At 38.8% G+C, this 13625-nt stretch overlaps 1 protein-coding gene across 1 annotated transcript in view; it reads right to left on the bottom strand.

The window, feature by feature from the left end:
• snta1 (syntrophin, alpha 1) overlaps positions 1-13625 on the bottom strand; it is a 29519-nt gene that overhangs the window by 6438 nt on the left and 9456 nt on the right. Inside the window, exon 2 of the mRNA XM_030776723.1 lies at positions 9348-9533. Coding sequence (XP_030632583.1) covers positions 9348-9533 — 186 coding nt within the window. The remainder of the gene's footprint in view (positions 1-9347; positions 9534-13625) is intronic.

Below are 13625 nucleotides of genomic sequence, written 5' to 3'. Positions count from 1 at the left end.
ACACAGATTTTCCTCTTACAAAGGCTGCTGGGACTCAAGGTTTCATAGCCTTTATGAGATTCAGTGCTTTCTGAAATATGCCTAAAACTGACTAAGCAATGAGAAAGATAAGGAATAGTCAGGACCAGTAGGCACAACAGACAGGAGAGAGAGAGAGAGAGGGAGAGAGAGAGACTATGGGTGTTTGTATAGTATGTAACAGAAAAGAGAGAAAGAGACAGAGGAGAAGGAGAGAAAGAAAGAGAGAGAGTGAGAGAGAGAGAGACAGAGTGAGAGAGAGAGACAGAGTGAGAGAGAGAGAGAGAGAGAGAGAGAGAGAGAGGCTTAGAGTGTTTGTACAGTGTCCAGTATGTGTCAGAGAGAAAGAGAGAAGGGGCAGACAGAATGGGAAACAGAGAGAGGAAGAGGCAGTGAGAGAATGAGAGGGAGAGTAATTCAGCTCTGGTGGGATCTAGATTCCTGACTTTGGCGCATTGGTCTGTTAGCCAGGCTGTTGCCAGGGGGTGAGGCCTAAGTTAGTCGGCATGCTAGCTGGTCGTAGAGACTGCAACCTCATTGGTCAAGAGGAACTCTCCACTCCCGAGTCAAAGACAACAAAGGACTATCGCTGAGCCCCCATGTTCTTCGGTTGCCGTGGGAGCGGCTGGAATGCATCTGATTGGCTATTGTGTGACTCTTGAAGCATGCTGTGCACTCCATAAGCCCTATTAGACCAGGAATGTCCCGTACCGCCCGCGCAAAAATGCCCTCAAGAAAACAAACACACACCGAAACACAACAACACAGATACATAGACATACATGCACACATACACATTTACATACATACACATACACTTAGACATACACAGACACACACACACACACATACACCCACCTGCGCACACACACGCACACACATGCATACACACGCACACACACACACAGGTACACAAATTGGGATATTGCATAACAAATAACACCTGCAATGTCTTAACCTTGGTGTCCCTACTAGCATAAGCTCATGTAGAGAGAGAGAGAGAGTCTGTAAACACTGATAACAGAACTCAGAGTTAAAGGTAAGTCAGGTAAGATGACAATTCTACCATAAGGACTGGGAGAATGACTCCCAGTCTAAATCCATCTCATTAAAATTGGGGCCTATCACCAGAAACATGACTGCTCTGTAACAAATAAACCGCACTTTCAAACATTCATTTAACTGATGACCAGTGGCGGGACAGTTACTTAAAAAAATTAATCAGATATAAGTTACCAATTACTTCTTTAAATTGTAATGGGATTACTTTACTCGTTACTCCTTTTGAAAAGTAATTACACTACTCATTACTTTACTTTTGAGTTACTCTCTAAAACTACAAATTCCTCAATTTCAACTTTCAAGTTTATTTAGAGCCCAATATCATTGTTTACAGTCTCAAAAGGCTTTACATGCCACAACAAGCAAAACAATTTACCCCATAAAAATACAAGGATAAACATCATAGTCCTTTCATTACTTTATTTTCAGTGCAATAGCTTCACATCATGCTTAAGAACACCCCTTAGCTGTTCTAAAATAACTCATCCATGAGTTCTTTGACCAGTGACAAAAAATAGAAACACACAAGCTTAGCCATCTAATGATAACTAACTCTGTATAGTGTAGCTAGCTACATTAATCTGGATGTTGTCAATTAGCTTCAATGATTAACTACTGAAAGTTTCTGAGGTAGCTAGTAATATGTTTTGGTATCATCCTCAGCCGACAGATGCGTTATCTGTATTTTGTTTAAAAGTAACATTAAAACTCTCCATATTATTGTCCTGGTTGGCTACATGATATTTTCAGGTTTTCTCAAATGTAGCAGACCTAGCTAACTAACCAGTTGTCAGTCTTGTCCCATTTAATGGGAGCTACTCAATCTCTCCTTAGTGACATAGTTTCTATAATCATGTATTTTAACATCATTGGAACACTGTATTGACCAATTAGAACCCAGAACCGGAACTAAGTGTTTTATAAGCAAAATTTAAATATTCAGCACAAAAAACATTCTTTTGAAAAGGCGTGTGTAATGCAGGAAAGGACATTTTAATAATCCAGTAACCGTAATGTGATTACTGATGGCCTTTCTTTTTCATCATGTGCAGCAGTAAAAGACCTTGGTGTAATTATTGACTCCAGTCTTTCATTTGAAACTCATGTAGATAACACTACCAGGATAGCCTTCTTTCATCTTAGAAATATTAACAGGATAAGAAATGCATTGTCATTTCAAGATGCTGAAAAACTAGTTCATGGTTTCATTACCTCTAGGTTAGACTATTGTAATGCCTTACTGTCTGGATGTTCTAATAGGTGTATAAATAAGCTGCAGTTAGTTCAGAATGAAGCAGCCAGAGTTCTTACTAGAACCAAAAGATATGACCACATCACTCCTATCTTATCCACACTGCACTGGCTCCCAGTCAAATCTCGCCTTGATTATAACATCTTACTATTAACCTATAGAGAACTAAATGGTCTTGCACCACAGTACCTGAGCGAACTCCTGGTCTTTTATGATCCACCACGCCTACTTAGATCAAAAGGTGCAGGCCATTTGTTGGTACCTCGAGTTGTGACGGCTACAGCAGGGGGCAGACCAGAGTGGAGACCTCACTGAGAACACTTCAGAACGGAGACCTCACTGCGAACGCTTCAGAACGGAGACCTCACTGCGAACGCTTCAGAACGGAGACCTCACTGAGAACGCTTCAGAACGGAGACCTCACTGAGAACGCTTCAGAACGGAGACCTCACTGAGAACGCTTCAGAACGGAGACCTCACTGCGAACGCTTCAGAATGGAGACCTCACTGCGAACACTTCAGAACGGAGACCTCACTGAGAACGCTTCAGAACGGAGACCTCACTGCGAACGCTTCAGAATGGAGACCTCACTGCGAACACTTCAGAACGGAGACCTCACTGCGAACGCTTCAGAACGGAGACCTCACTGAGAACGCTTCAGAACGGAGACCTCACTGAGAACCCTTCAGAACGGAGACCTCACTGAGAACGCTTCAGAACGGAGACCTCACTGAGAACCCTTCAGAACGGAGACCTCACTGAGAACGCTTCAGAACAGAGACCTCACTGAGAACCCTTCAGAACGGAGACCTCACTGAGAACGCTTCAGAACAGAGACCTCACTGAGAACACTTTAGAACGGAGACCTCACTGAGAACACTTGGCTGAGATTTTTTTTTTTCAGGTTCAGTGAAGAATTTGTTTCATGTATCTATGTGTGTTTGAGAAATGATATTTGTAAGGAATGCTGGCTGAGATAGCAAACACTGAAAAGGTCAGAACATATTGTTGGATTTAGAATGTCACCCAAAACTGAGGTCTGTGAATTTCCTACGTAAAGATCTGACACATTAAGTTCACTGGCTATGACTGAAAAGTTTGTCACCGCATTTGACTTGGCTCTTTCATTGTGTTATATTTACAATGTCAAAAATGCTCTCAAATTGTTCCTGAATAATGTCTTCCACTCAGTGCCTCGGATATCACCCATTTTCAGTATTTATGTTATAATATTTACATATTCCTTGCTAGCCCAATATGCAGACTGATTCCAGCGCATTAATGGTTATTTTTTTTATAACGATGGCCAGAGAGAAATATGTTCATTTTTACTGTCAAATTCATATCAAGCTTAGAAGAGCAGGAGCATCAAAAGAGTCTGTTAAATCTACATAAAGCAATAAAGCAGAAATAAACGACATCGCTGCCTAGAGCAAAAACAAGCAGAAGAAACCATTCTGGAACTTTCAGGCACAGAGACAAGGACCAAACGCTGGAGCCGCCCGCCCTGGCTCCTGTCAAACAACACACAGAAACTCCTCTCACAATAAACAGTCAAACTAAAAATAAATAAATACATAACAAACTCCACTGCATAAGAAACTGCAACAGAGTGCTATTCTGACACTAATGTGATTTTTCGGCCAGTCCACAGATCCTGTCCAGTAAACACAGCCAGGACTCTCTCTGCATGTCCACAGAGTGTGTACACACAACCACAGTGATGACAGCACATGTTCACATGTTTAAAGAGTGTGTTTATACATCCAAACGGTCTGTTTAGAGATCCATAGATTGTGTTTGTAGAGGTATTGTGTGTGTATTGATCCATAGACTGTGTATATACAATGCACTTATAGTTCCATAGAGTGTGTCTATAGATTCACAGAGTGATCTATACTATAGATCTATAGAGTGTGTTTTATAATCCCATGGAGTGAGTCTATAGATCTATAGAGAGTGTGTGTAGATTCATAGAGTGTGTTTTATAATCCCATGGAGTGGGTCTATAGATCTATAGAGAGTGTGTATATAGATGGACGCTGTGTCTGTGGGTGGAGCTGTAGTGAGAAAGTGGGTCATTGTGGTTGTGTGGTGGAGCGTGTGAAGAGAAGGGCTAAGTTTGACTAATTCAGACTGCTGGAGGTTACTGACTCAGCACAAGTGATCAGAGAGAATGTCTGAACAACCACACAGAGAAAAAACAGCTTTAACAACACCAGCCTGCTAGACCCTCCTGGGTTTTACTCTTATTCAGTTTATGTGTGTCTGCCACAGTGTCTGTGATTTCCTTTTGTGTGTGTGTATGTGTGAAAATTGGCATCCACTCCTCAATTAATCAAGCAAGCAACACTGTGTGTGTGTGTGTGTGTGTGTGTGTGTGTGTGTGTGTGTGTGTGTGTGTGTGTGACAGAGAGAGAGAGAGAGAGAGAGAGAGAGGGAGGGCGAGTGTATGAAGTAAGTGTATTCTGTGTAGGATAAAGAAGGAAATGGAGCTGGAGGCTATGCCAAGCTCAGTAAGCCATACTGACAAAAAAAAAACTGAAAACTCTGTGTGTGTGTGTGTGTGTGTGTGTGTGTGTGTGTGTGTGTGTGTGTGTGTGTGTGTGTGTGAAGGAGGGTGAAAGATAGAGAAATGGGAGATATTTTGTCACTTTTAGCAGGTGGAAAAAGCTGACCGGACAAGGGGAATTTTATTAGAGACTAAAGTAGCAGTGTGTTTACATATGTTGCTTACCTAAAAGTAGTCAGTTAGAGAGAGAAAGAGACAGGAGACAAACACACACATTTTCTCTCTTGCTCTGTGCTAATCCCTAAGAGATCTGTTAAGAGTTCAAGAGCAAAATGCTGATGTGTTGTTATTAATACCACATCATAAAACCATCTCCATGTGTGTGTATGAGAGAGAGAGAGAGAGAGAGAGAGACTAATGATATAACTGTTCAACATCAGAACTTTTATTCAAATACACTATAATCTCTCTTTCTCTCTCTCTCTCTCTCTCGCTCTCTCTCTGATCTGTTGATGGGATAAATGATGAGAGAAGCATAAATGTTCAGCAGTACAGTGTTTGCTCCAGGAAAACTATAATATGTGAGGAATATTCCTCTTTTTTATTCAGTACCAGAGCATATCTTTTGAATTTGGCAGTAGATCAGTCCAATCTACCATACAGTATCAGTAATGTTCTATCTGTGCTGGATGCCATAAACAGTTCCTTAAAAACAACAGCAACAACAACATCATTACAAACCGTGTTAATAACAAGAACTTTTAATTTTTTGATGTTGAGGTCTGATAATCCAATAGTCCAATTCCAATTTAAATGGGTCTTTGTTACCTAAACTTCACAAGTTTGAGGAGAGTGGACAAAATGCAGTGAGTTTTCTATGTGTATTTATGTGTCTTGTGTGATTTTGAGGAAATGCATTTGTCTGTAAATATTTCTCTCTTAAATGCCAAACGCTTCCAGAACCTCCTCTGTGCCCTCTAACAGGATGCTTTGATTTATACATTTCCCAAGCCATTTTGGATTTTCTTTTTTTTTTTGGTTACTTGCTTTTGAGAAATTATTATGTGATGCAGTTTTAATCTTATAAGCATACTAGTAACCTGTATCTTTATACGATTAAGACTAATAGGAAAGAAAAAATCCAAATAAAATAGAAATAAATCTAAATCTGTAAACTCATTATCAGTGATGATGGTACTGCTGTACTTCTAAGCACAAGCACGCGGTTTACTGACTAACCCAGCTAAGTTAATTCAGAACAAGCAGTAAGCCTCCTAATAGAAGAGCCTCATGTCTTTGTTTTGCTAGGAGAATGAAGCCATAGGGCTCTACTGTTTGGAGGTTTACTACTTACTCTGAGTTAACTTAGCCGGGTTAGTCACTAAACCATCTGTTTGGAATACCCCCCCCCCCCCCATTTACTGACTGCAATATTAAGGTGAAAGATAAGTCAGACACACAGCTTCATACAACTCAGTTTCTCCTGTTTCTCCTGATGACGCTCACGCTTTGGGTAGGTGTTAAGAGCGTCATGTGAGGCTCATCATTTGATCACTTTATCGCCGGCAGGTGTTGGCTTTTAGTCTCCTATCAACAAAGTGGTACAGGCCAATGACAGCCGTGTTCTCTGATATGTGCTTAAAATTCTGTCTAGGGAGGAACAGGAAAAGTGAATTTGAAGTCCTCAAAAATCAGCACATTCAGTCTTCAGTTCTTTTCAGTGAGTTCTATGGACTCTACAAGTCAGCTTATGGTAAACTGTAAACTCTCTCTCTCTCTCCCCTCCCCCCAATTTCAGTTCAGTTCAGTTCAAGTCAACATGTCTCATTAGTATGCCTGTTAGTGGCCATGCTACGGAAACACGACTCAATCAAAACGCAGTAAACTAGAAAAACACTTGTCTCTTTTATTTATTTATTTATTGGTACACATGCTGCTTAATTTGGCTACATAGAGTGTAAACATGGTCACGTGTGTGCTAACGTGGAACAAAGCTACTCCAACTTTCCTGACCTCTCAGAGACAGGGTGGTCAGCAAAATCACACCGAGGCATTTACAAAAGAGCCCAAAGCCCACCTCAGGCCATCACTTACATAGACGTCCCTATAACTATTAGGCTCATGTTGGTTCCCTTTTGTGGGTCTGGCATACAAAAGTCCCCATTTGCACTGTGTGAAGGTCAGCAGGGCTTTCTTTTACGCATTTCTGTCCCGCTGCTGCTAAGACAGAACGCTTCCCTGGCCTTCAAAGTAAGACCTTGCCCAGCAGATGGAAAGAGCCCATTTTAACAATCTCCTCCATGTAATGAAATTGTCAAAGCATCTTTTTGATTGGTTATTTCAGTAGACCAATAAGTGCCAATGTTTATTGTCATTTAGGTTTTGATATTCCATAAGTATACCGATGCGTAGCATTCCTGGGTTGATAAAGCTAAAATAGCTTTATGCAGTGTCTAAAAATCACTGCTTCACCCAACCAACAGTGAAAACAAATGAGGTAGAAAAAAAAGCTAGTAAAAAAAGCTAGTAAAACCCTCTGCTGGCAAGACATCTGTCCTTTTTTTAAAAATTTTATTTTACCCATTTGACATTTTAAAAATCATTTATTTGGAACTTTATTTGGCCAACACAGTCCCCATCCCTTTCAAGGCATAGTAAATAAATATGATTTTCAGTGTAATTCATGTTGTGACAGAGAATGGCTCTTGTTGATGACATGAACAATAAATAGACAAATAAATAAAAAATAAGTGAGTAAATACAATGAAAAGCGTTTGATTAAAGAGGCTGAGTCACTGACAGGCAGCTTGAGGTTACTATTACAATGAACCCATATGTCAAACAGTGTGAATTTCCCCTTTAAGACTTTTGGAGTCTGAGAGACAGTTCAGTAGAGGATCTCTCTCTCTCTCTCTCTCTCTCTCTCTCTCTCTCTCTCTATCTATCTTCCATTTTAAATACAATGTTACCACACTTCCAGTTCTACTCTTGCTACTATGAACAGTGAAACATTAAAAAATGCTTTTTACAAGCCAAGACAATCCACTCACATTGTCCCTGATCCTTGTTAGTCTGGACATAATGAGCTGGTCTGTGGCTGAAATTTGTATTATTTCATGGGAAAGTGTGTTGATTTGAGGACATGGTTGATGCATCTTCTGCCTTATGGTGAGTCCGTGGAAATTCTCCCTCACTCTCTATGTCTTACTATTTTCAATGGATAAGTGACAGTCATTGAGAGTCCACTTGATCAGGATCCACTTTATGTCTCTGACAGAAAGGCCATGTCCTTTGCTTCATTACCAATATTTTTCATGCTCCAAATATGATCATTCTCTCTCTCTATACACACACACACACACACACACACACTCAAACCACTTCCTGAGCCACTAGTGACTTTATGACTTTAATGTTTTATATTTTATGATCAAATCCACCTGACCTTCTCTCTCTCTCTCTCTCTCTCTGTGTGTCAGTGTCTCCAAATATATATATATATATATATATATATATATATATATATATATATCTATCTATCTCTCTCTCTCTCTCTCTCTCTCTCTCTCTCTCTCTCTATATATATATATATATATATATAAATATTTATTGCGTTGTTTCATTTCATTATCTTGTTGCACATTACAAGGTCACTGTTACTGTCACAGAAACACAACACCAATGATTCAGTTGGTGCAAATTTACACATGCTAAATACAAACACAGCACAAAACCCCAAGACATATGAACCACAGAACACCCGTACTGCAAGGGTAGGTTCACTCCTGTTTGAGTCAAAACAGGCATTGCCTTTTTTGAAATAAATTTCATAAAGCTCCTGTCTGCACCATGGTGTAATGTTTCTAAATAACTGGAGGAGAACATACATAGTCATTTTGGCTCTGTGCAATGGGTTACTCCTACAGTTTCACCAAGAGCCATTTTGAATCTAATACTGAAGGGGAAACTAGTAAGAGAACACTTTTAATAGTGTAATCTCATTGTGGGCCCACATTAATCTGTGCTTTTGTTTTCTTGCTCTGTTATATGTTTGTCATCTATCCATGCTATGCCATCTTTGTGGGGACTCTAAGATAGATTTTTCCCCTGCTTTGTGGGGACTCTGAGACAGATTTTTTTCCATGCTTTGTGGGGACTGTAATGCAGTATCAAACTGTGATCTTAGACCACTATCTTCTTTGATGATTTCCTTCCATGCATATTAAATAAACAAAAGGAAGAAAATAGGTCTTCATTCATGTCATTGTTCCCCTGTCACTAATAGCAGAACATTTCTTGTATATATCTTCATCCGAATATCTGTCATCTTGATAACATCATGCAGTAGTAATACCTCACTAAATATAAAAAAAAAAAAAAAAAAAAAAAAAAAAACCTCTCTTTTTGTCAGATTATGGCAGCCATCAAAACAGCGAACCCACTAACACACACACACACACACACACACACACACACACACAGCTATATCCATGGTTGCTTACCCTCTAGGATGACCTCTTTGCCAGTCTTCTTGAGGGCCTGCACAGCTTCGTCATGAGTGGCCTCTCTCAGGTCACAGCCGTTTACGGAGAGAATGGCATCGCCCACGTACAGAGCCCCCGTCTGGTCTGCCGCCAGGCCCTTAAAGATCTTCGAGATCAGAATTGGCATCTTGTTCTCTTTGCCACCTGCCAACAGCACAATTATGCATTAATATATATTCAGCTGTTTAAGTCTTTTTTTTTTCTCAAAGCAACCAGATGGGTCACCTAAACATCTAATTATCAGAGCTAATATTTGAAACTGCTGTACTGATTGGAAAAGACTTTATTTATCTTGTCTTACTCTAAATCATGTCTGACCATTTGGGATGAAAGAACCTCCACCTCCCCTGTGTGAAATCAGTATATGAGTTTTTTTTTACACAAATATGTATATGGTATGTGCAAATTAATGATTTTATCCTTCCTTCAAACTGCTTCCTATTATGCCTTTGCCTCTGCCCAGTTGAAAAGTCGTGAAAATGCTCCAGGTTGAAGATGAACAGAGCTGAAAGTTTCTGTAGATGTAACACAACAACAAACCACAAATGATTATGCACACAGTGATGGCTCAGGTTTATCTGAGGTGATTAAAAGAAAAAAAAAACACACACTGAAAGACAAATGGAAGTTAGCAATGCAAATAGTGTGTAGTAGGTGCAATCCATGCTGGATTTGCATTATCAGTTTGTCAGTTTTTATAACCCAATTTTCATTTTTTTTGTTCTGTATAAACACAAATGTCAGCGTAGAATCCTTACAACAGACTACTAAGACAGTCTATGAATAATGTTGTAGGGCAGCGTGATCCACATGAGCTTGTCAAACTCACTAGATACTCACTAGAATACACTAGATATACTGTGGAAATATTTGAACTGTTTGGCCATGTAAGACTTGGCTTTTGCGGCACAAGAAGTTAATATTTGCTAACAGTTTTATTTTTTTTGCTTTCGGAGCTTTCTGTATCTGAAATCCCTCTAACTCAGTCATTCTGAAGAGGTTAACAATACTTCCCATATATCACTGGACTACACAATGTTTAAATGAAAACCATAGTGTTTCATATGAGAGACTGCTGAAGTGTCATTTGAATGAACTGTTTCTTCATAATTCAACTGCTCTTGATCAGACTTCCTTAGTGCCAATGAGAGTATCATGTTATTCTGTAGCATGCTTTAATAAAGCCTTCTGTTGATATGGTCACAGCCTACTTGTTGCTATTCTGGAATGATTTCATCATATCAGTTAACCATTATCAGCTGAATAAAAGGGGTAGTCAAACGGTTAATAAAAATTGAGCAAGTTACTCTACTTTTATTTTTCTCCATCACTGCCCTAGCTGCAAAAATTTTCATTAATGAATTGTAAAGACATAAACACGAGTGGACTTCTACCAACTCTAAACTTAAATCGTATCCATGTTTCACATGGGGGAAGTGCACCTTAGGAAGTGAGACTCAGATCATTGAGCAATGTGTCAAATGTTTGGCATGGAACTACATCTCTAAGCACTTAATCAAAGATTCAGCGTTTTTAAGGAATACTTTAAGGTATGTCACTGATTTTTTAAATATTTACACTAACATAACACTTATTTGTACTGATTCTAAACAGTGTAATTATTTCACTCATGTATCCTGTAATTTGACCAAGTTTTTCATGGAAGTAACATAATGGCTGTGTGACTTCTGACCTCTGAAACACATTGAACAAGTAAATGATCTATGAGTATGTAAACATACTGAAAATTGCAGGATCAACTCAGTTTTGTGCTAGTGCAACTTTATTCATTTACTTACAAATCTATGAGGAAAAATTGAAACTCTATGGTCAAAGGAGGTAGTGAAAGTCATACTTCCTATTCTGTTTCTCTGGAAAATTATTTTTTAGTCTGCAGGGAGATATATAATTATGTTTCATTAAGGCAATCCTGTGAACAAGAAATCTACAAGTAATTTACTGTTAACTGAAACAGCAAATGTAAATGTAATACATTGTGAAGCACATATTGACTGATTCAATATTGTCCTGGTTTTTAGCTTGCATTAATGAGTTGTTAAAATGCCAGAGTAGAATATCAAAGCTTTCATGAAACAAACAATTAGGTCAAGTTTTAAGATTTTTTTTTCAAGATAATGAGTGGACCATTCTGGATTGACATAGTGGATGAGTTTAGCTGTGGAATCAAGGACACTGAAGCTCTGTTTCATCGTCTAAAGGTGATGATGGGACTTAATATTAAAATGGAAATCTATTCGTGGCAACAAGAGGACTGATTCATACTTTCTCTTCTCTGTTTTGTTTCATTTTGTTGTGTTCTTATTACACCAACCACAGGGTTTTCTTTGACAAACTGCACAGTTGCCAACACTGTCTATGACCGGGGCAGTTTAAAAGTTCTCAGTTATAAAATGGGTTTTACAACAATCCCATCATCAATACCCCAAGAAGTCAAAGCTTTGGATATATCTTTCAATTTGATCTCTAGGATTATGGTGAATGTTCTCAGGAACCTTACATTTCTAAACGCTTCTAATAATGCCATCCCTAAAATACAGAGTTCTGCTCTAAGTGACATGACCAGCCTGGAGGAGCTAAATCTATCCAAGAACAAGTTATCTAGAGTTTCCCAAAACATGCTACGGGGTCTTACAAACCTGCTTCATCTGAGGCTTGACCAGAATGAGCTTGAAACCATTGAACCATCTGCTTTCATTTCCCTCTCAAATATGATCATTGTGAATCTAACCAAAAACAGGATGCAGCGCATCGAAAAGCTTAGACCAGTGCTTGAATCACCCACATTACAAGAGCTGTATGTTAGCAAAAACAACTTTCATATTTTCCACTCATTCGACCTTTTGACAACTTCCATGACGCTGAAAAAACTGGATCTGTCCTGGAACCCTTTTACTTTGTTTCAGATGAGAGAAAACATTTTTCCAAATCTTGACGTCTTGGACATTTCCCACTGCGGTCACAATGGAAACCTGGAATGGATTGTTCTGGACCTTGCATTTCTGAATTCTGTTAAAACCCTCAATTTGAGTGGACTATCTGAGGAAGCAATTAGTGCCATCTTTAGAGGCTTCACCTCTGTCACAAATTTAAGAGTCGATGATGTCTTAAAATTAAGAGCAGAGTTCTTGATGCAAAATGTATGTTCACCTAATTTGAGGATTCTTCACTTTGAGAATAATAATCTGTCCTCTGTCACTAATGACATTTTTAGGTCCTGCTCATTTCTGAATGAACTACACTTGAGAAACAATTCTATATCACAGATTTCTCAGCCATCATTTGAAAGCCTGAGAGGACTGAGGGTGTTGCGACTGCAATGGAATTCTTTGACTAAAGTCAGTCCTTTACATGTTCTTCCAACATTAGAATTACTTGATCTCCATAAAAACAAAATTACTGATCTGAAATGCTCTGACTTTGCCAATTTTACACAGTTAAGGTGGCTTTACCTAAATAATAATGCAATTAAAACAATCAATCCATGTTTGTTCAGTAGTCTAAAAAATCAAGAGGAACTTCACTTGATAAGATTTTGAGTGTCGCTCAGTCCTTCACCAATGGACCAGAAAGCTTAAGGATCTTGAATTTAAGATTTAACAAGTTAGGTGCTCTTCAGAGGGAGACTTTCAAGAGATTATATTCCCTTGAATTTTTGAGTGTTGTAGACAATCAAATTTTTAAAATAGAGAGAAACGCCTTTACAGGATTAGAAAATTTGACAGAACTATTGATTTCCTCAAACAAACTCACAAGTAAAGTGTTAAATGATCCACAGTTTTTCTCAGGTATGTCTGAAACTAATGAGGCTTGACTTGACTAGTAATTTCATATCATATGAAAGTGATCAACTTAAAAACCCACCTTTCATAAAGTTAAGGGCCCTAAAAATTTTTGGATTTAAATAGCCAGCACCGTGGATTAAAACAAATGCCTTCAAATCTTCTAGAAGGTCTGGCATCTTTAGAACAACTCTCTGCAGGAAACCTGAATATTAAGTATCTGCACCCTGAGACATTCAAATATACCCCAAACTTTCATACTTAGACCTCACAAAGAATGTTTTTAGTGGCAAAAATGCATTAACATCTGAAGTGTTCCACCCAATACCAAGACTAAGCAAACTCAAACTGGGTAGAGTTCAGCTCCGATCCTTAGACTTTCTGATCCATGCAAACTTTTCCAGACTCTCTGTCCTAAGAGCCTCTGGTAACCAGC

Source organism: Chanos chanos, chromosome 6, assembly GCF_902362185.1.
Source record: "Chanos chanos chromosome 6, fChaCha1.1, whole genome shotgun sequence".
NCBI lineage: Eukaryota > Metazoa > Chordata > Actinopteri > Gonorynchiformes > Chanidae > Chanos > Chanos chanos.
The sequence above is the reverse complement of the archived record's forward strand: the minus strand, read 5'-3'. Positions and strand labels throughout refer to the sequence as shown.